Source organism: Lichenostomus cassidix, chromosome 3 (genome assembly GCF_008360975.1).
Source record: "Lichenostomus cassidix isolate B80296 chromosome 3, HeHo_3.0, whole genome shotgun sequence".
In the NCBI taxonomy this organism is placed as follows: Eukaryota; Metazoa; Chordata; class Aves; order Passeriformes; family Meliphagidae; genus Lichenostomus; species Lichenostomus cassidix.
In genome coordinates this window covers 60,690,273-60,714,712 of record NC_139483.1, presented here as the reverse complement: position 1 = coordinate 60,714,712, position 24,440 = coordinate 60,690,273, and the positions used below count along the sequence as shown (strand labels likewise).

At 37.8% G+C, this 24,440-nt stretch overlaps 1 protein-coding gene across 2 annotated transcripts in view; it reads left to right on the top strand.

Annotated features, from left to right (window-relative positions):
- The window catches only part of RNF217 (ring finger protein 217), a 65,510-nt gene extending 53,877 nt beyond the window's left edge, over positions 1-11,633 (top strand). For both annotated transcript variants that reach the window (XM_085056042.1, XM_085056041.1), the window contains 2 exons: positions 77-148; positions 2,250-11,633. In XM_085056042.1, coding sequence (XP_084912168.1) covers positions 77-148; positions 2,250-2,323 — 146 coding nt within the window. In that variant the 3' untranslated portion in view covers positions 2,324-11,633. The remainder of the gene's footprint in view (positions 1-76; positions 149-2,249) is intronic.
- Positions 11,634-24,440: the final 12,807 nt, after the last annotated feature.

Here is a 24,440-nt window from a genome sequence, read left to right as displayed (position 1 = left end):
GAAATACTTATGAATTGTTGGAAAGGAAAAAATAAAAATTCCTTCTTTGAACTGTTTAATGAATTTTGCATTTCAGCTGGAAAACTACTCATCACACCCCTAATATTGGTTCTGGGACTGGCACTGGGAGCCGTAGCTGTTGTAATAGGTAAGAGTTACATATGTGAATAAATCTAATCCTGATTATGCAGTGACTTTCTGTATGATATTTTCATCTCAAAGACATGGAGACAAAGTACAGATTTCACAGATACTGTTTTAGTATTAAACACACAACTTTTTTCTAAACAATTTGTCTCTAGGATATCTTTTTTCTTGCATTTTATGCTTATCAGCTTTATTTTTGTTCCCAATTATTATGTTTTCCAGACCAACATCTTTAACTGCTATAATTAAACTATCAAAAAGTCCAGAATAATTTAAACATAATCCTGTGGGCTGACTAACCTGGACCCAGCCTTTAATCACCCTGTTGAAACACAATTTTATGTTCTTGACAATGTGTGTGACAAGATTTTTGGGGAACTAAGGCTTAGTCCCAAGAGCTCACCAGCTTGAAGACCCAACAGCAAAAAAGCAGCAAGCTGGGATGAGTTAGTCTCAAAATATTCAGTGCATAGGCTGCCAAATTGTATTCCATCACAAAATCTGGTACTGTGAACTCATTTGATTACAGTATCAAAGCTCTGTTAATGTAGTTGTACTAACTTGGGGACAGATACTTTAGCAAAGCGGCTCTTCGCCTGGCTTAGCTGAGTTTTCTGGCAGAAAGGAGATTAGCTATGACAATAAAGGTATAATTTTGCTCATGTGAGTGCATATCCACTCTTTATGTTGGCAGTAATATGTCATTTAGGGATCATGCTGCTTCACAGCTCTTCTTCAAACTGCTTACTTCACTGAAAATTTGCAGTGCATGCCCAGCCCTGAGGTATATTGGGATGTGGCTCCTTTATTTTGATATAATAAAGCCAAAATACACCAGCATAGTTGTATTAATAAGGTTGTAACTGACCAATGAGCCTATAACCAAAATACTATTATAGCTTTTCTAGACTGCATGTGGCCAAATAAGGAATATTGCTGTTAATTTCTTTATTTAGACTGACCGCCTTCACTGAAGAGAGAGTGAGCAATGTCTGTCTTAAATATTTATTCTATTCAATAGCATTTTTATACCAAAATTGCAGACGAGGCTTCTTAATGCCAGTAAAGCTTATTTTGATCTGTAATCTGGTCTAATCTATAGTGGGGAAAAAAGCCCATTCTTTTACATATACTAAAAATTAAGAGAGTTTTGCAGTAATAGAATAAGAATATTTGCAATAATATTCAGAATGTTATTGAAGTCTGCTCCTACACTTGGCTGGATAAGATACAGTCCAGAGCAGCAGGATGAGCAGTTCCAAAAGCATTGATTATTTCTAGGAAAGTTTTGGTTTTGAGGTAATTACTGCAATATTTGCTGCCAACCACTGTTAAAGTAATTTCAGTTACATAGCTGAAAACCATACTGCACCATTTACAACGCTATTGAGCAAAGCAAGAGTCCTGTGACTATAGTAGTCTTTTATTCTATGTTGTTACTATAATGGTGTCTGAAAAGAAAGTCTTTGGCCCTTTCAGTCAGCTGGTGGCAAGTGAAAGGGGAAGATGCTTCTCATTTGGTTTTGAGACTATTTGACAAAGTATTTTTCAACTGAATAAATGTGATGTATTTATTTAATTTTGGTTTTACAGCTTTCTTTCCCTCAAAAGACTTTTAAGAATAAATAGTTCCCTGGCCAGTCAAGGATAAACATTTGGTATTACTTCACAGTAGATGAGGATGTTTGGAAAAATAAATAAAAAGTAAAACTATAACATGCTATCTTTATTGCATATGAATCTTATTGAAAACTAGTTTAGTTGTATCAGCTTTGAATTTAGATCTAAGAATTTCCAAAGTGCTTTTAAAAGTTAAGTTTGTACCTTACACCAAATGGTATGGTTCAGAAATTAATTTGTCAGAGATGAGTATAGGGTTAGCAGGAATTTGTTGTTGTAAAGGAAAGAATAAGTGTAACTTAACTTATTATCAAAGAGATTGTTTGTTGCATGCTAGTATTTCTTTCTGGTTCTCCAAATGCCTGGTCTAAATTCTCCTGAGACATGGAAAGCTCCATCCAAAAACAATATTGAAAGAATACAATACAAGCACGAAGGATTGCATTTAATTACGTTTTTTTCATGTTTCCTTCTTTTGGCAGGTTTATTTGTGTTTCCTATCTATTGCCTTTGTAAAAAGCAGAGGAAAAGGTCACGGACAGGTATGCCCTGGTGAGGATGGACCTTACTTGCCTGAACTGAGCTGGTCCTGCAAGGGCTATCCGTATTTTGTGCAACAGAGCAATACAGTGCTGGTTACAGCATCAAAGCCACCGCCCTGGAAGAAGAATGGGGGTTCTCCTGCCATCTTCCTCAGCCGAAAACACTACTGCAGACCAGAAAGCCTCTTTGCTCTGGTGCACTCTCAACAAGATGGGCCCCCCGACTGCTGCTTTTTAAATGTTTTTGGTTTTGGTTTTGTTTAGTTACTACTTTGGAGGGTTTCTTTGAGTCTAAGTTTCTGAACCAGACAATCCAAGTCTGTACTGTAGCCACAACTCTACTACCGATTTGGCCTGTGAAGAAATCATTTAACTGCTAACATGTGCTCGTTTAACTTCAGTGTCAGCCTTTAAGGGGGAAATGCTTAGACGTGTTTGGACTCTTACTGTATCATGAGCATACTACTTTTGGTATTAAAAACTACTTCTGTAAATAACTTCCATCACACAGCATTCTGTTCAGCATACCGAAACCCCATCACATGCCAGAGCACGACAGCTGGTTATCTTCTGAGTCCTCCTGCTAGTGGAGTGCACATTGCCACCGCCAAACTGCAGTGCCTCAGAGGGGAATACCCTTAGTACTGAAGCGCCGTGATATTTAAGAATATGGTGATTAGTTTCACTTCAGTAATTTATTTATGACAGTCTATTAATATTAATGATAGGGGGTGTGACAAGATTTGTTACAACAGGTCTTCATTTTTAAATTCTCACAGTACAAAAAAAATTTGAAGGGTTTAGATAACAAGACGTGTCAGTGGCCTAATGTGTCCCAAGATATTCCTGAAGTGTGTTTGCAAGGAAGCTGGAAACCTGCTCTTTTATTCTAACTTGGAATATGATATACATGCTGCACACTACCTGTGTGAAGATTGACTTGATGAAATTGTATAACCTAAATAGCACATTTTGTTCCTTTGAGTAGGCTACTACTACATAAGTCTTGGAGTATCCAGTGATGTCTCATTAGGAAAATCTGTGAATCCAGGGTAAGGGGAGGGATCATGAATTCTTATGAGACCACTTCATTCTTACTTTCTGCTTCCGGTGTGTCTCTTCCTGGCGCATGAGAGTTTTGAAGAGAACAGATGCCTTTGCTCTTTTTTCTTAACTTTAGAGTTCCACTGTTTGCTACCAAACCTCTTTCTCAGTGCATCACCACAAAAGCAATGTGATTCACCATAAGAAATCAGCTACTGAGAGTTTGTATACTTTTAATTTTAACCCAAATTTATCGTACAAATAAAACTTTAAAGAAAAAAATAGAATAAAACAAATTCATGTAGACAGAACACTGAAACAATAAAGGAACTGAATAAGAAAAATACCTACTTTACACTGTAAAAATACAAGGTAATCTTAAAGAAAAGATGATTAGATTTGTACTGTGAAGGTACTTTTTTTCAGTGTGTGTTTGAAGATACGCATATATGTATATATATGTTTGTGTATATATTGGGAAAGGGGGAAGCAGGAAGATGGGAAATGTCCTTAAGAGTCTACAGACTTCAAAATTTAGGCTTACAAATAACTTATCATTTAAGAGGATGTACTTTGTACCACTTTCTTTGGAAATTGTTGTTAAATCTGAATCCAGTTGTAATTTCTAAGCAAATAGTATTCTGCCCCACCAACATAGTACTGTTACAAGATACTCACTTTGACTTGGAAGCCTCAGTGGAAGAAGCTGATGACTTTTGTTTGCCTGGAAACACAAATATCAGCTTACCACAGCCAGCTAGTATGCTTGTTTTCTGTCAGCTTCTAGTTTTGTTTTCTTGCAGATTTTTTTCTATTTGAAAGTGTGTATAAGCATACCACAGTAGTCAATAACTGTTTAATCATTTCCATTTGAATTTAAGGGCATGTTGACCCTGTTATTCTAGCAGTAGAAATAGTACTTTTCAAAGATTGGCAAATAAAGCAGAAAAGCAATGACATTTAAAAAATAAAATTCAAAACCTACTGTCAATGCAAATCCACCTGTTAATTAGACTTACTTTCTTCTGAGACACATCAGTTTTCTGTTTGTGTTCTGTCTGAGGTTGGAAGCTGCCTTAAAATTGGTCTTGGTTTTGAGTGTTTTTTCTGAGGCTATACATATCAGTTGTCTTTGGCTTACTCAGGGATTTTTATTCCTCTCTTTAAATGTCAAATAATGAAGATATTTTTGTATTATTTAGTAAAACCTCCAGACCTCAGAGAGTGATATATATATATGATAGATTTGGGTTTGCAGTGCAGTCTATAACATGGTGTCAAACTATTCCACTTGAGAATATTTTAGTACTTGAGATTATCTGTAAGTAAATACACAGTGGATTAATTTCCTTTCTTTTCCTGGTTCTGTATAAATGTGTGAGATATTCTTACAGTCTTTGTAGCTGTTTTCACTTTGCCATGTTTGCCATTTTCAGTTTTTAACTAGAGTTCAGCAAGATCTGAAACTAAGATAGCTAGAACAAAGAGCATAAAAGGGAAGATAATAGATCTGCACTTGCTTATATTCAGAAAGCATGTCCTTGTGGATGGAGAAGAGGAACATACAACTCAGCTCCTGCATTATCATTTCATCTAGGCCATTTTGATTTTATCAGAACAGTTTAAATCAAAGGGAAATGGTTCTCATCTTCTATAGAGAGCAAAAAGAGTCATCTTTGACCTTATAAAGATGAGTGAGTCTAATTGTGCTTTTGCTGTAGGAAAAAAAAAAGGAATTGCAATAACTTTTGCTTTTCTATAGAGCAGGATAAACTTTCAAGAGCCAGGCAGAGTAGAGATATGGAAGTCTTTTCCCATCTGTATGAAAATATTCCCACTTGAAAAATACATAAATGCAATTTTTGTCAATATTATAGTACATAATGTACTAACACGAGAAGTAGGTCAGTACAAAGCTTCATTTGGTTAAAAATTAGCTTTTAAACAACTCATCACAGAAAACCTCATATATATCAAAGCCACGTCATTTGTTTTAAAAGCATTAATTTATTAGTTTGAAAGAAACTGAATGAACTTCTATAAGGAAAGTCAAGGATGGTTTTGTGTTGTGTTTTTTGTAACTACTCTAAAGAAACCATCAAGCTGTTCTACTCCATCTTTGTTAGCAGAAAACTTCATCAGGCAGCTAAATTAACCTGCTAATGCAGATTTCACACTACTGTATGCTGATCATCACTGGTCATTGTGTTTGCTTTCATCACAGCTAATATTTAAAATTATTTATCCTCGTGCAGAGCTGTTGCTTATTAATACCTGTATTCAGACTAGGAAATGTTTAATCCATTCTACACTTGCCTTCTATTTCAAGCTGGCCTGGGGATGGATTTGCATGTGTGTGCAGTCAGAGCTGTGCCATGCTGTGTGTGCCCCATCCTGCTCCTGCTGGGAGGGCTGGCTGGACACGCCACCCTGCAGGGGCTGCTCTCCCTTTCTCCACTGTGTCTAATTTAGTTGTATCTCATTAATGGGGTCAGGTTCCAGGGCTACTCAGCCATGTCAGCAGCAGGATCATTCTGAGTTCTGTGGCATCTCAAAGCATAGTTAGGTATATGTGCAGAGTTTATCCGTGAGCTTGTGACTGGAAAATAATTGTGCTTTTCCTTGTGTCAGTCTATTAGCCAGTGAGAGTAATAACCTGAGTAGGAATATAAGCAAGAGGCAGAAGAGCAGTTCCGAGTAGCCTTGTGCTGAGCTGACCCATCAGGTTTGGTTCATGCAAAAAGGTCAATGAGTCTTCAGTTCTTACCACAGCACATTCATACCTGTTCGGTGTCATTAAAGTACAGTGCACTTTGAGTGATCTATTATCTTCCTTTGAGGCAGATTTGCAAGTGTGTAAGGGAAGATTTCATGTTTGGTTTTGATGTTCCTAATGATGAGTTCATAACTGTTCTTGGTATGTTAGGGGTTTTTGTAATTTAGACCTATGTATTCATTATAAAAGTTTTACTTTATTAAAAATATTAATTTTCAGGGACTATTGCCAATTTTAACTAGAAAGCATTTTGGATTACCATCAGGTATTCTTTTTAGCCAAGAGGCTTTTTGCTCTTCCAAAGACTGTCACAGCTGTGTGATGTTAAATGGTGTGTAGGTGGGGGCAGTAATTCTCTCAGAGGATACAAATTCACCGGTGATGGAATGGTTTCTTACGACAATTAGATCTGAGAAACTGTGTAATATTCAATGGCCAAATAGTTTGCCATGCAGACTCTTGGTTAGTTTGTTTTTTTAATTTAGTTGTGTTTCTTGAGCAAACCTTACATCATAATTTTTGGTATGATAATTGTGCAGGTTCAAGTTGTGGATAAGAACCACAGATTGCTGTTACTTTTATAATCTATATTAGATCTCTGCTGATGGAAAGAATCCTGCATGAGGAAGCTAAGAGATAATTTCTTACTTTTAATTTTGCAGCCTTATAGTTGCAGTGAGTCAGCTTCATTCCTGACATCAGTCACAACCCCGTTAAACCAGAGAAAACTGTTTTTACGCCAGTGTGGAATTTGTTCATGAATACTTTGATAAAAGCATCTGGAAGCAGTTGATAGCTATTGAAAACCTGCTTCACTTCTTCAGAAGTGCAAACTACCATGGAGCCACTCTTTTCATCTGCAGAATGATGCCAATGTGTTCAGTAAGCACAGAAGAGGGGAGGAGTTGGGAAGAATTTCCAAACAACATTCTTACTAGAGCAGATTGTCAGGGGAAGGGATACTAGTTTTCAATGTAATAAAGAAACCTTAATGCTTTGAGTCACTGATATAATTAAAAATTACATACAAAGACAGTGTTAAATAACATTTCTTCAAATTCTGCTTTCTTCAGTGTAACAAATAGGAGCACAGTGTAAGAATTGGAATTGTAACTGATCAGTATTTTTAGGACTTAACACATAAGGACACACAACATCTAAAAAGTTACATTGCTGATCTGTTTGGTGGTTTATCTTGCTACTGTTACATGAAAAACTAGCTGAGCCTTATTGAAAGACAGGCAGTGTTTTCACTGGTGATACAGCTTGAGCAGTACTTAACACCCCCAAACTTTTTTTGTAATAAAACTAACAAATACAGTTGCTTGCAGACTAGCTTCCTGGCTGATTCTTCCTTGTCTTTCTGTGCGTAAGTGTTCAGGATCCATACGTTCTCTCTGCAGTAAGGAACAGACTGCACATACTAGGCAATTAATCACTTATGCTTCTCTTCTCTTAGCCTAATAGTGAAATGCCATAAGGTAGGGAAATGAAACCTGATCTTAGAGTGCATGCTCTGATTTCAGACAAAAATGTGTAATAAACTTTAATTACTCCATAGCAAAAAATAAATACATACATTTTTAAAACATAATTCCAGCTGTTTATTTATAAACCTGTCTGTTTAAAGTAATAGTTATAATAGTGGCATTTATTAAAATATGCATATTGTGCAAAAGAAAACCTTTTTTGGAGCTTATCATCAAAACACAAAAAAATTAATCTGAAGTGTTTTGGATGGATCAAAGTCAGAAGAGAAGCTTATTGTGTAATAATATTTTGTTAGCATAAACATGAATTTTGCACATATCTTAAACACAGTTGCATGCCAACCCCGTTCAGTGTTCACCTTGTTGAAAATTTGTCAGACTGAAAACAGTATTTTTGAAATTTTTAACTTACTGTCACTGAGCATGATGTTACTAACACAATGCCACATTTACCTCATTTGTAGAAGGAAATATATTAACAGAATCCAGAGAAGCTGTTCAGATATTTTAAACCTGTCCTGTAAAACTGATGCAGTCAGGAAACATCTTCATGCCTTATTCAAGCTCTGGATGAGCAGATGAATTCAGTGTTTAGTCGTGGGCTATGTTTTTGCATTAAAAGTGCGCTCTTAAGAGTTTTTCATTCTGCTGCTTTGTGTCCAGAAATTGCAAGGACAGGGGTAGTTTTACATTTCACTGTTTACCATCTCATAATAAAATGTTTACCGTGTTTCCATTCTTACATGCTTTATTTGTAATGCTCTCCTTTTCCTTCTAAATTTCGTAATTTGAAACTAACTTGTAAAAATGGCTTAAGATCAAATTGGACCTGTAAATGTGATCTCATAAGAAGTTGCTTCATTAATGCTTTGCTGAGCTACGACAGCAAAAAATTAATTTTGTTGTATTTAAATTACTTAAATGCAAAATGCTGAAGTCTATTTTCCTTTAGAAATTTTAACTTTGCAATTTTTAAATGTGCATAAGCACAGTCATCGTTGTTACATAACTAGCCATCTGAGTACAAAGTAACATTTTAAGGTATTTGTTAATACTTGTCTCTATGGTAGAGATGAGAATAGTGCAGGAGAAAAAAGAAAAAATTGCCTCTGAGGAACGTGTCTGCGCTGAACCTTATCTTAATTCCATGGCAATGGAAGTCTTCCCTTGCCCCCATCTCTTGCTTTATGTATTTTTAGGTTGAAGAATCCCCTCTAAAATGGGTTTAATTTGAACGGCAGGGGGTCAGGGTAGTGAGATAATAGATCACACCCTTTTTCGTGTACAGGCTTCTGGCACAACCAGGGTGCTGGCCAAAACACTGTGGATTCATTAAGAAAGCAATTTCTAGTTCTGCATTCAGGCAACATACAAGCTAGGTGCATCAGTGATTGGAACTTTTTGTAGTATATTTATTGGATGACTAAGAAGTTATATAAACTGGAGGTAGACAATGCCCATGAAATCAACACTTGAATTCCAGTATTTAGTGTGTTTTGTATAATGAGGAATTTTAAATGTGTAAGTGCCTTATTGCTTGAAACAAATGAAAGGTGTTCATACCCCTCAATAGAGCAATATGGGAATTACTGTTCTGTGGACTCCTGCAGTTATGCTAAGCCAAAGTAACCAGTATTGGTTTGTTCAGAAAGTTGAAAAATGTAATGTTAGTGAAGAAGTTAATTTATTGTAAAAGTAACCTGGCATGCTTATTTTAATTCTGATGATCTTGTGTCTGAGGGCTTTTTAACTTTCTCTTTGCCCCCATCCCTCCCCCTTCCCATCTTCCTTCAGACTTCTGCAGAAATGCATCTTAAGTTGTTGTTAGAGTAAATTTGGCTCCTCCAACATAAGAAGCCGTGAGTTTTCAACCACAGAAAGAAGTGCGACTTTTTGGAGAAGAGAATTCAGCCGAAGTTCAGTTAGACCACAGTTTGTTGTAGGTGAACCTTCCAACCCCAGGGCTCACACATAGCCTGCTCACACTAATTCATGGAGATGGAAGCACCAAGGTATATGGCACATGGAGGTGCACTTAGAGCAGGTTAACAGCATTTCAGTGGTATCCAACTGGAACTAACCTATCCTGTTAATGTCTGTTGGTAACTCCACTGGAGTGTGTGTCTGGATGGACTAAACCATCAACTGAGCTTGGTGGCACAGCTCTGGGATCTCTGCCCAGCCCTTTGTTGCAGGGTGGGAGTTGTGATTTAGACAAGTATTTCTCATTTTGCCATCTTATGATCGCTTCAAAATGGATGTTATAGGGTCTATTTCTTCTTACTTCCTTTTCCAGGAGACAGTGGAATTTTGCCCTTTATGATCAACATTTACTAAAGGACCTATTCTTTCTAACTGACATTGATGCCGCTATTGTCCATTTGTTAAGTCAGGTGCCAAAAATAAGCTACTTTTCTAAAATTACCTTGAATTGCATGAGCTTATGGTAGCAATTCTCTTTTAAAAAATAATGAACTATAAGAGGTAATTATCAGTAGGAAATTGAGTTAATGGAGAGTAAGAAGAAAAATTATCCTTGGAAGGTCTATTTATCATTAAATGATTTTGCTATGTTCAATTTCCTCCACCGACAATTTGTAAAGGAAAGAAGGAGAAACGAAGATAAGGAGAGTATCCCTTTGAACCTTTTATTTTCCTGAAATTCTTGAGTTTTTCATAACTGTAGGAGGGGCTTTTTCCCCACCTTGAAGTTACTAATTGTTAATATAGCTGTCACAGTGTTGCTGTTAACACTACTGTGAGTGTTTAGTCAGGATTCAGCTTGCATATCTGAAGGCTGGTGAAAGGGAATTTGATTTAGAGCCATACTGCAATAAAATTATAAGTGAATTATCACCCTTACAGGTGATAAAAGACTTCTATTTCAGCATTATCTCAAAATTTTAGGCATTAACTGTGTCCTATAGTCCATTGAATAGAAGATGCCAGTATCAAAATACTCCTTCAACATTATGAGTTAATGTTTATTTTTAAAAGTTATTTCCTTAAATGAATTTTTTCTCTCTTACAACCAGCAGGCACACAACCAAAACGCTGATAAGGTTTTCCCATTATCTTTGTCTTGCATTTAGCTGATACTGTATTTTCTGTTGCATAGTATTGCAACAATGATCTTCATGCTGTAATAACTTGATTAACGTATTCAGTAGTCTTGGGCAATATTTTACAAATAATTCATCTTCAAGTTGGTATTTTAAATGTATGCCAATAATCACTGTTGAGTGTGCTACCTGTGTGACTGCTTTAGTTCATGTCAGTGTGTTGTAATTATTATTTCTTGCTACCCTCTTCAGAGTGCCTTTTCATTTAGGAGGTCTAGAAGATGGTTCACTGAAGTCTTCTTCAGAATCTACCATAGTAATGTCTGATCTTTAAACTTGCCCTGATGAATGTATAACTAAAATCTTGTTCTTTAAAAAGCTATAGTAGATGCAGGTCTTATATGCACATGTACATGCATGGATACAAGGGAAGGTGTTCTGCCAATGTTTGTCCTGCTGGACAGGACCTTTCGAAAGTAAGTGAATTTTTTACCAGTTTTATTTTCAAAATGTTACCTCACTAGTATTCAGTAGTAGGTATGTCTCTGTATTGCTTCACTTTGCTAAATACAATCACGGTAGGCAGTTTAATTTTTAAAAGACTCTGCGATGAATCTGGTGTTTGTATGAGACTGAATTTCGTAAGACAAAACTTACGGTACTTTGTTTCCTTTAAAGGCATTCCTTTCATTTACACTGACATCCCAAGCCCCTTTTAGCAACAGACTGGCTGAAAAATGCTTCCCCATGGTGAAATGGAAGAATGTAAAGTAGCATTTGAGTGCACTCCACCCATCCTAGAATCAATATTCAGAAATGGGGGCGGGGGGCAGTGGATTTGATTTATTGTGGGAAGACATACATTGTAGAGTTCGTTCACTTGCACACAAGGGGTTTTACAATGTCAACTAGTAATGTCTACCTAATAAAGTTTTGAAAAAGAAATACGAAATTGCCTGAATGTTTAACTCTTTCTTTAAGCAATTCTGTGCATGAAGGATAGCTGACAATCTCCAAGGAGTCTTGCTTAAAGCTGTGATACTTTTTATGATATTTATATCATCTTTAAAAAAAACCTACACCAAATAATTTAAACTTCAGAATCTTCATGTTCTCAAACACTGTATTACAGTCACTTCAGTCTTTTAACTGCTTTAACACTGAATATGAAAGCAGAGGTAAAAAGGCAGTTTTCTGTGATGAATATTTTAATGTAAAATACTCCCTATCATGTAGGATCATCTGTCTACTGCTTTCAATTTTAAAAGCATCTTAATATGCAACACAGAATTTTACCTTCTCATAAAATATTAAAATGTTTGCTTAAAATAACCCAATGCAAAATGAGGAGAAAATGGCTGGAATCCAATTTTCCCATTCGCTTGTATGACTACTTTCTAAAGCTCTATCACTTTCAAAGGGTTTTAGAGAAAACAGTCTTTAGCTGTTAACTTGAAATATGTAACCCATTAGTTGAAGCAGGTGCCTCTTTTCTCTGGAAAGGAGCTCTGTTCAGTTTCCTTACTAGATGAGCTGTCAGTATTGATGGACTGTGTTGTCTGATGTGTTGGGGATTTTTAAACACTGTACCTAATTATGCAGTTGCACTTCCACATTCATGAGTGGGCAGACAAGGTATTACTGTGACCTGCACTTTGTTTCTGTAGGAAATAAAGCTGAAAAACAATTCACTGCTGAGAAATACACAACAAAAATCTTGAGGCCTGTGCTTGGTCCCTCTGGTGGAGGACAAACCTTCCAGCCCTCTCCCCAGCCCCCTCCAAAACAGTCAAGTTTTGCAAACAAATGTCAAGGACATCATACCAGAGGTTTCTTATCTGCAGGAATTCTAGCAGGCAGTCTGTAGCAATGGAAGTATAGTCAGCAGGCCAAGGGTATTGATAGCCCTAGAGCTGGAACTGAAGTTAAAGGCTAACTTCTCACTTGCAATCTCAAACACTCTGACAAAAGACAGACAGCAAACTTTGATTATAAACATGGTATTTACCCAAGTAAATAGGCCTAATGTGCTCCACTGAGATTACAGATACTGGATTGCAATTTTTAGGTGCTCCCCTTCAGCTGATTGACATATGCTTTTGAGGGTTCTTACGATTTGCTAAGTAGTTTGGCTCGAGCAGTGAAATGAGGCACTGTGGGATATGTGAAATACTGAATTAGAATTAGCAGCCATGTAAAGCTGTCGTGCTCTAAAAAGTCAGTATGGCTTTTATGAAGGAGTCTTTTCAACCACAAAGTTTGTTGGCAGGTCAGCAAGTTCTGTAATTTCTTTCAAGAGCCTCAAATTAAACTTAAACATGGGCTAAGAAGGAGGATCTTGCATGGACAAGGTGGGAGCAGTATGGTCAGAAAATACAAATAAATTGGAGTAAATAGCTTTTGCCACAAAGGGAGCATGCTACTTGAATGCAGAGGTCTGTGTTTGGGCTTTGCTCTTGAACATATTTGCAAATGATGTAAAAAAAATGTAAGCAATGGGGTAATAATCTTGAGTTACCCAGGACTGTAGAGATGAGAGATAGTTACAGTGATCAAATTGATGACTTAAGAATTTCTAGTTAGTTTCTAATTTCTATTTTTCATGTATTTGTAACTTTGGTGTAGTATTAAATGCTAAAACCCCTGTTCCCAGCACCTTTAGCCAAAATAATTTCCTCTGAATAGAAATCCAAGGACACACTCGTCGCCCTAGAGCCCAAAAATATGTAAACAACAGTGGACTAGGGGGAAGCAGGGCTGGGGTGGTTAACATCATTGCCTAAGGGAGTGATTGGAGAATTAGGAGCCAATATGTTAATAGGACAGAACTTATAAAAGGTGAGGAGTTCGTGACCCAACGTCCATTTTTGGGTGCAGCCTCACGAAGGGGCTTTGTTTGCCCTGAATGTACCATAAAGGCCTTTAAAAAATCTGTCCCCTTTTTACTCTCCTAAGTTGTCTCAGCCTCTGTTACAGGTAACCCTGTTTTAGGCATCCAAATAAGTGGGTTTTGGACAACAACAAAATAGAGGAAGGTTCTTTGCATGAAATTGTATGACTGATGGATATTGGTTATCATGTTTGTAGGTCTCTGACTGATACAGAAAAAACAAAACAGGGACCAGATGGGTTCTGTAACAAAAAAAACAACAAAAAGAAGGTGAATCTTGGTGAAACAGTGAAAGACTAGTGAAGTCTCCTGCCAAAGGATATTGTAAATGCTGAGAGCTGACATGAAAACTGGAGCAGTTACAGGAGAGAGAGTAGCAAGTCACTTAATATATAGAATACCATTTGGCTCAGAAAGTCTTTGAGTCAAAAATGTTTGGAAGTCTGAACAGTAGTGGATGGTAGTATTTCTTTGCAGTATTTTGCGTCATCCCCCAGATACCTGGTTTTACTTACTATCAGAGAGGATACTGGGCTCCCTGAAGTATTGCTTCAGTATGACCCAGTATTTTTAGGTCATTCTCTTTTAACTCTTGCATTGAGTTTCCCTAGGTAGGGATAATGTTGTAGTGGATCCCAGGAGTGATCCATTGAGGATGGTAGGGATACGGCCCGTTCCGTCCTACTTTTCCATAGAAAAAACTCTCCTGTGGATGAGACTCTGATAGGTAAGACTGGGGTTTGCAAAGTTGTGGAGTGGTCAGATCTGTCTCCTTTGTGGTGTACTGTTCTCACCATCAGTTAATTGTTTTCCACTCATCTGAGCAATGTCCTTGGCTCGACCCAATTTCCACCTAGCTTGTTTTCATTCTCTTGGATGCTTTCATGGTCATCTCAGCCTTTCCCAGGCTGTTTTCCTTAACACTTCCCCTACTGGAATACTGAAATAATCTGAAGCTAAGCTTTGTTTTCATGATCCTGTAAGAGTGTGGGACACATCCAAATCCATGTTCTTGTGTTGGCCCAGACCTCACCTTCTTGACCAATTTGGACATAAATAAATATTACTTCTCTATAAATATTTCTTTCTAAATGAAATGCCATTTCAGGTCCCCCTTGCCCACTTTTGTCTGCCCTCTATTTCATCAATCCCATTTCATTTTGTAAATTACGGATTCTCATTTGTTCTCTTTTATGCCACGGAAACGTTGGACAGTCTTTCAAAACTCCAAGTAAATAAGAGGAAAAGTGCAGTAAATCAAAATAAAATTACAATGCCAGTTAAGCCTGAAAAGCATCATTCTGATTAAATAGGAGTCTGTATGGTTGTCCCTGGCCATCCAGCCACTTCCTGCCTAAGAACTGCCATGTAGATTCTCTTCTTTTAACTCATACTTTGTCAAATAACCGCTGTGGCAGGCTCCAGTCATTGGTGCATCACTGCAGAACGCTTCATGGAGCAGAAAATGATGTCTGGGAGAAGGAATGGTGAGAAGGACACATGTCCTCATGGACAGGATGGTGTGGCACCAGTCTCCCTCTGCCCTAGCCTGCTACAGGCCTCTCTCCACAGCTCTCCCCAGGGTTTCTTGATTTTAACATTTATTTTCAAACTATGTCTATTTTAACCTTTTATTTGACCATATGTTTATTATTTATTAAAAAATACTTTCAAAAGTATGGCTTCATTTTAATTTCATCTGACTTTTATGAGGTGATGGACAAGTCAGAGCTAATAATAAATGGTTTAGTGACAAACCTTTGCCAAATCAAACAAACTTTAATTCAGCAGAGCTTTCCAATAATGCCTTCAATGTTTCAGACCTTTGGTGTCTGCTGTTGCCTTTTTCTCAAATTCCTTTACAACAAGCACTCTATGTCACCACTCCCCTTTTCATGCTATTTTTAACAGATTACTTAGATTTCAGGTAACACTGAGCCTCAATTTAGCTATCATTTATTTATGTATTTTAATCTTGAGTTAGCTGTTTTATGGCTTTGAACCTGAGAAATGATCAGAGCGATGTAATCTCTCCTGTAGCAGTAAAAGGAGACAAGATAGAGAAAGGCTGACTTTTCTTCTCCTACAAAGGAGCATTCAAGGACTAAACATGGCTGTCATGTACTTCATAAAAATCAACCTTTGTGGGGACCCCTTGTCAGCCTGATGGTGGGTAAGTGGAGCAGCTGTCTCTGCCAGATCTATTCGTTCACCTGACAGCCTGTCAGATGAGGAGGTCTCTGAAAAAAGTGGCTGAATGTGAGCTGCAGTCATGGCTTTGTCTGTGGCCACCTGTCCTGAGCTGCCATTTTCTCCAGCTGTTTGAAGGGTAAGTGTGGGCTGTGTGCATGGGAGCTTCAGCAGGTCCCAGCATCCTGGACTTGGTCTGTAGGGCACTGGGTCCCCCAGAGCTGTAGGTCCAGCCAGGTCACGGCAGAGCTCTGCACATCCCAGTCTTGCTGCTGGAAGAAGTTATGGGACCTGGTACTGTCAATGTACATAATGGTAACAATATTAAATATATATTTTTTAACTATCATCTTTTCATAGATCTATCAGGATATGAAAAAGAGTGCATCCTTCAGCATAGAGTCTCTCTGCCTACTGTAAATGCAGGTAGCAAATACTTCCTAAGTTAAGACACAGAATTTAGAAAATTACATTTACGTGATTTGGTTTATCATGTGCATGTATGATCATATTACTGTTGTTTGAAAGCATTTGCTCTCTTAATTTTTTTAAGTATATATGTAATATGTAACAATTTGTGTTGTAGTAATATACAAGATTATAAATATATATTTAGCCATCTGAAATTCAACAAAGGCAAATAAAGAGTCCAGCACCTGGAGATGAATAACCTCAGACACCACTACAGGCTGGAGACCAAATGGCTTGAAAGCATCTCTGTGGAGAAGGATCTGGGGATCCTGGTGGACAGCAAGCATCCATGAGCCAGCAGCGCCCTTGTGGCCAAGAAGGCCAGTGGTATCCTGGGGTGCTTTAGGAAGGGCATCCTCAGCAGGTCAAGGGAGGTTATCCTGTGTCTCTACTCAGCCCTAGTGAGGCACATCTGGAGTGCTGTGTCCAGCTCTGGACTCCTCAGTACAAGAGAGACATGGAGCTCCTGGAGTGGGTCAAATGGAGAGCTACAAAGATGATGAGGGGACTGAAGCATCTCTGTTATGAGGAGATGCTGAGGGAGCTGGGCTTGTTCAGCCTCAAGAACAGACTAATAGGGGACCTCATCAATGTCTGTCAGTATCTGAAGGGAGGGTGCCAAGAGAATGGATCCAGGCTCTTGGTGGCACCAAGCAATGGGATAAGAGTAATGGGCAAAAACAGACTCATAGGAACTTGAATATGAGGAAGATCTTCTTTACTGTGACATGACTGTGCACTGGAACAGGTTGCCCAGAGAGGTTGTGGAGTTTTCCCTCACCAGAGATATTCAAGAACCATCTGGACACAATCCTGTGCCATGTGCTCTGGGATGACCCTGCTTGAGCAGGGAGGCTGGATCAGGTGAGATCCATTGTGGTCCCTTCCAGTCTGACCCTTTTTGTAATATCTTCACATCTGTAGGTAGAAAACAACAGCAAACCAATAACATTATTCATTCCTTGCTGGTTTGTCATGCTGCAGAACAAAATAACTGCAGTGAAATAATTTAACTGCTGCCTGGTTTATTGTCCATGTACACCTCTAGGGCTTTTTTATTATTACTCTTGTGCTAATTTGCTTATCTCAGTGGCATTCTTTGGCACTGAATTATCTACATTCCAATGTGCAAATGTATTTCTTTGCTTCAGTAATTGCCTTTTTATATAATGATTGTCTACCACCTTTAAGATAAGAACAAGGACCTTGAAGATGATTGTTGGTTTGAATTTGTGTATATTAAAAAGTGAAACAAGAACTAAAAAAAACTTTTTAAGTTATAAAGATGATAGCAAAATAGGATTACCAGATAAAGGAAAATTGCTGTCATGAAGGAATATCTGATGGGAATTGTACATTGTTTAGATTAGAGACTGACTGCATTGGACTGATGTACCCAGAAAGTTTTGCACAACTCAGTGATTAAAAGCAGAGTCCAGTCATTGTTTCTGCTGGTTCCTGAGCTTGTTAGGCATACCATTTTTTAAATTACCTGTTCCATCAACAGAAAAACTAAATGATCTGGTTTCTTGTGGATTTGTTTTCTGTGCTCCTCCATTACAACCTGTTTTCACCTGGCACAGCCTATATGAATTTGCCTCTCCCTGTTAAATGTCTCTGGTTCTGCGCTGTGTTCCCTAAATTCTCACACAGTGCCTTCTCCCTATCTCTAGCTAAGCAAGAATTATCACTTGCTCTACCTTTTCCCAAAGCACAGAGGTGCCAGTTGATCATCTACTAATGCTGTGATGGCTGCCAGACCAACTTTCAGGAGCTGTCAGGCAGGCTGGCTGCCCACCAGGAAGTGGTAATGGGATGCTTCACTCTTTCTCCTGACTGAAGCACTCATACTTGAGTTGCCCTTGTCCAGGTACAGATTTTCAAAAGTCCTGTTTGAGTGTGGTTACTCTAGCCCACCACACAGTGTCATGTTCGAAGCCTCATTTCTATAGAATCCCAGGATAAAATGGAGATTTTCATATGTGCACACGTAAGGTTTTCCCTTTAATATCAGTGTGAGGTTTCATTTTTTTGTACATTAGTATTAAAGCACAGCAATGGTAATTAGATCATGGAAAATGAGCCAGCTCTGTGTTGGATAATGCTACTTGCAATGGGTATGAAAAAGTATAAACATGGTAAGTACATGGACAAACACAGAACAAATTCTGGAGCAAGGAATAGAAATTAAAAAGTACCGATAGTGTTGACCAGATATTTCCTGGCTATGGAGACTATTTTGTCAAGCTTTGAGTCTGAATATGCCTTTGAGTCTGAATAATCTCCAGGAAAATTTCCTGTAATTGGAATTTTCTAATCCCTTTGTAGTGCTGTGTGTGCCATCAGCCAAACAATTCCTAGGGAATGATGTCAAAGAAATATGCTAATAAAAATAAATAATATTGCTTTTCATTTTTCATTAAATAAAATACATTTTATTTATTTTTATATTTTAAAATTGTGGCATTTATATAACAAGTGAAAAATTACTTAGCAAACTTAACTTTCAATCATCGCAGTTGCACAGAATAGAAAAGCCATGGATCTACTCATTTGTTGTAAATAACTGTTGATTAGATTTATTGTGTCAGTGGTCTAAACTAAAATGTTTCCGAGTTGTGATGTTTTGGGTATTTTTCAATAGTAAAATACTGGTTTAAAAGGAAATCAAATTCTAAGAACTTGTTAAAATAGTTTCAAGTTACTGAACTTGTGGTAAGCTTAACTTGTGTGTTTTTATCATTCAGTTTATCATTTCATTTAGGCCATGCAGTTCACCAAAGTCTGTCTCCTTACCTAGATAGATACTAAAACCGGTAAGGTAAGAGTTCACTTTCAAAGCCCTTTTTCTGTATATAGTTACATTATTACATATATTCCATATAAATATATCATTATTATATATTCCATATATAGTTCAATTTAACTAAATGGGGGAAAAGCTTTTTTATTCAGTCTGATTATATTGGCAAATATATGAAGCCTTAGAAGACAAAACACTTTATTTTGCTAAATCTCTCACATTCATAGCTGCTTATTTTATTGACAGCCCACCATGCCAGAAAAGAGACATGATCAAGTGGGTTAAGAGATGTGGCATTACATTGTATTTATTGTGTGTTAGTGTTTTGCATGATGTTTAAGTAATATTGTAGGACATGTTCTTCTGTGACCAGGCATTTAATGAATTTGTACAGGAATTAATGAAAGTTTAAAATTACTTTGGAGAAGAATAGCACATCAAGCATATTCATTATTATAATATAATAATGCATTATGCAAATATGCAAATAAGGCATTTTTATGAGACATAGTTCACCTAATGAAAAGGAAAAAATGCAGCGATTTCACTGAATTGAGAGTGCTGTGCTCTTTTCTCATGAACAGAGACTACACTAAGTTGGACTACACATAATCACTGGAGGGTTGTTCAGAAAGGTATTGCAACGGGGTGTGGACATTATATGACCGACCTCAGTGGATTTGGTGGATGTCAGGTATTTTTGAAAAGATGCCATGTACTTGGGAGCCTAGCATGAGCCTTATGTGTTTGAAGAATGCTGCCCAAACTCCTATATAACAGGGCAAGGAACTCCTTGAAAAGTGGCTGATAAAAGCATACATTTTTGAAAAATTTTTGCAAAATAATGGGCTACAATTACATTTTCAAAATAGATTTTAGCCTAATGGAGCATACTCTCCATTTTCTTGTGCATGAGTTAAAAGGTGGTTGAAGTTAGTATGACCTTCCTCTTTTGTATGAACCGCACAAGAGAGATGTGTTCACCCACAACATGATCATGCTGATGCATCAGAAATTTTTATCAGAGGCAACATGCCATGTCTCACACAGTCCTCAGTAAGTCACTGCTTCAGCAGAGAGGCTCTGGGCCTCTGCAGATTTGCCCTAGTCCATCCCAAGCAGAAGTTTTTGCCTGCTTCCTTTTGGTTGGCCTCTGAACTTGTGTCTAAGCCAGAAGTCCACAGCATCATCTGGATACAGTGCCTTGAGAAGCCTCAGACATATCCATTGATGAGCATTGATACAAACAAAAGCTGCTCCACGTGTAAGGCATGATGAGCCTCAAACAGATGTGTTTGTGTGTTTGAGTAGTTTGGAATGTAAACCCGAATAATCAGCAACTTTCTTGAGGGACTCACAGGAGCCAGGAAAGGTTTTTAGATAGGAGCTGTGTAGCACCAACTAGGAATAAACAAGCATAAGAGTCAAGGCCAGCTGAAAATGGCCCAGCATTTTTAAAAGGTGAGAAACAAAATTACATAGTGTTCCATTATTTATTCTAAAAATTTCCTTGTTAGATAGTATTTTTTAGACTGATATGTTCAGATGTTATGTCTAAAATGATATTTTTAGATAACTGATACTACTCACAAACAGCAATCTTTGTGTGTCATGCTTTATCAATCTAACTAGTTAGAACTAATTTAGTTGAAATGCTACTGTAGGTAGTACAGAGGCTGAGACCAATGTTACATACTCATAATTGAAAGTTTTAGCATGTCTGGACATACTGCTTTCAGCAAGAAGGTGACAGCAATTTGATGTTGACTTTGTGGAATGCTATCAGACACCAGGCATGCAAATTTCTATCTGAATGCATTTTTAATATGGACTTTTATTTCATTTTTTAAGATTATTTCTTGATTGACCTGAGAGACAATAAGGCAGATGGCTTACTACTTGCATGGAAACATTCAGTTACTGGGGTGAATGAAACTTTCACCATAAAACACTAAATATTTTCTTCTAGGCATTATGATCTCAAGCCAATAACTTCCATTTGGCACTAAAGAGAAAGGAGTGTGGTTTAAGTATTCAGGAGAAAAAAAGAGGGTGTGTTAATAACCAGACTGAGATTGTAGATGATAAATATTTTTTTCAGTCTCAAAGATGCATTTTTTCATTATCTCTCCCTCCCACACCCACAATTTGACAGACCACTTGCATTTTAGTAAACTGATCTCTCTAGTGATCACAAATATCCTCTATTTTGCTACCAGAGGGCAACATATTTACTTCCAATTTTTGGTCACTCACATATAATTTTCCCAACAGATTTTCAGTCCCTTTCTACCTTTCAATTGGAAGTGTCAAATATTTCACACCAGACTGTGAACATTAGGACAGGACAGAGAGAACACTGTGGGAACAGCCGCCCTGAGGAAGATTTCTGATCCTCCAGATGCTGTAGTGTTCACCTAGTAGCTCACAACAGTGTTCCTGAATCAATACCTAGTCCTTGGGAGCTTGTGACAGCAGCTGTGCTGGATCAGACAGAGTCTGGTAACACACGACTTGAGCAGTGTCAGAACTTGTTAAGCACTCTTGGAGACTCTGCAGGGTCTGCTGGGGAAAAAGGGGTATTCTTGTGTTTTGTTGGCCTTGCAGGTATTTTTAAATGAAATTTCCCAATAACTTTTGAGCAAATGCAAGTTTTCATTAATCACAATATCCCACAGCAAGGGAGATGCAAAGTTAGCACACATTACCTGAATCAGTATTTTTTTGAATTTGGAATTAACGCTAGAATCCAATATGCACTGTATAGGAGGAGACAGTGAAGTGTCAGCCCCTGCCCACTACCTCCATGTTGTGTGTCCCTGCTGTATCTATCATTATGTAAAATTCTCCCTGCTCTCCCTCACCCAACATGTCTTTCCCAAGCTAGAGAGCCTTAGCCTGTGAGCTATTCACACAGCAGAAACTCTTCCGATACTTTGTTTTTAATGCTGTTCACTGGTCCTTTTCCAGTTCCATCAGGTGTTTTTTTGAGTTAGGTGGTATAGCACAGAACATAGATGAGACACACATGGTGCTGAATATCTGGGAAAATATGGAATTTTATAATGACTTAATCATTTTTCATGTATGATTGGCTTTTTTGACTGCTAGTGAGTAAGGAAGTGAAAGTCCTTGAAAGTTCCATTTGAACACCGAGGTCTCATTCCTGAATCCTAATTAGTCTGTACTGAATTGAGATCTGGGTAGGTTGCTAGACAGGGTGAAGACACTAGAATCTAGGAGACTGTTTCAATTCCTTCCTGATTAACTTTTTTCTTATTTGTGGAAAATAAAATTAGTTCTGACACAATTTTTTAAATATTATTTGTTGCTCCATGTTTGCTCAGATATAGATTGTTTTTTTCACTTTATAAGCCTATATATAGATACGTCCTGTCTCCTCTATACCATAATCTGAAGAACAGCTCTAAGTATAGCCATTACTCTTTCTATTTTAGTCTACCATCTCCAGCAGTGAAGAGCCCTCTTGATTATTGCTTCCAAAAGAGTTGCAAGAAACTGTGCACCAGGCAGAAGCTAAATATTCTGGCAAGAGAAAACAATCTTCCTTCTAAATACCAATAAGTAAAATGCTGATATATGCCCAGCTGGGAAAGGGCTTGGTTCCTTCCCAGGCCTTTTCCACTGTTCTGGTATTCTTCTCTATTCAACCAGTTTTCAAACCCCATTTGTTAAATGACTCAAAATGTTCCACTTTCACCAATCCGTCGACTTCTTATGCACCTTGAGAACTAAAGGGCAGATCTTTTTCCAGAAGGAAAATTCCTTGCTTGTCATTTTCTCCACCCACGCTAGGAAGTTAACTCATCAGAAAAAAATTCAGCCTGCTTGTTGACATTGTGGACATACATGTATAGCCAACCTTTTAGACTGAGTGATTTGTTTCGCTTTGATGGTTAAGTAAAACAGTAAAATAGTGTATTTCTCATATGCAGATTATTTTTCCCTCTAGTTTATACATATATACACACACATGCATTACTAAAAGTTGCGGTATTAGTTATTATATTAAAGCATATCTTGCTATGCACATTTTATATACATATGTGTATAATTTGAATCCTGTTAAGTATTAGCAAATTTTTAATCATCTTCATCTGATTGCAGTGGGCTCATACATTAACTCTTACACACATTTAAGCAGCAGCACTGGCAACAATGCTGTACTGAACTGTATGTGCAACTGTGGTGAGGCAATGTGTGCTAATAAATCCTTCCCAACATAGGTGACCTAAGATTAGGACAGCTCTGTTTATTACCTGGGAATGCAAGTTGACATGTCAGGGCGTGTCAGAAGTGCTAGGCAGAAACCAGGAGCCCATCCCAGCTAAGCAGGTGGGTGCTAAAAGGGAGAATTGGATAGAAAAGCAGTAACAGTTGAGGCCTGCCACAGAACAGACAGAAACATTCTTTCAGTAGAAAAGTGTAAATTGAACCTTTAATTACTATGTGCTCTTTTCAGCACAACAGATGAAAAACTGGAATTCAGCAGCTGGAAGCAAGAACTGTTTTCCAGGAAAAACCTGCCTTGAAAAGTGCTTTGTGAGCATGTTGGAGTTGGGGAAGCAGCCATGTGATTTCACAATTTGATTCTAATTGTGCTCTAACAGGCATGTGTATTCAAGCTCTCGGGTTGGAGCAGTGGCTGAGGACAGGTACTGTTTAATATGATTTGATTAGGCTATTGTGAATCAGTTTAAAAATACAAAAGCAGCAGAGAGATGCCATGCATAAAAATAATGAGATCATTTTGCAAACATGTGTTGCAAATACTCTAAAAATTGTCTAAGTTATTGGCATTTTTGAACATAGTTTCTGACACCAAAATCCCACTCTGATCAGAAGTGAACCAGGAGATCAGAAATTAATCAGGAATGAAGATGATTGCAGAGACCTGGCTGAGACACTTCTACCATAGCACAGATGGCAGAAAGTGCAGCTAACTCCCTTTCCCCAACTGCAGTGAGTCACAAGACACCTTTCACAGGACTGGTAGTTAATTGCCCAAGTGCACAGAATGGTGCACACTGAACACCTTGGCGTGTACCTCAGTGTAACTCTCTTGCAGATAAATGGCTTCCTAACATAGTCAAGGTGTCCTTGAGACAGATGCCTTCTGCAGCTTCTTTCCTTACATTTTTTCCCTCTGCATTTAGCAGAACTTTCAGTTTCCCTTTGCAAAATTACCTTGATGCAAAATTTCCTCCCTCTTCCATACTCTCAGAAGGAACCCACAGACTTTTTTAAGCACACAACCCACAAAGTCTCTGTGGGCTGTAAAGGAGTCCTGCACAGAATGTTACCTGCAATTTCATAAGAGCCCTTAGGGAAATGAGTATTCAAGAGGAGTTTGTAAATGTACAGCATGTTATTCATGTCCATCC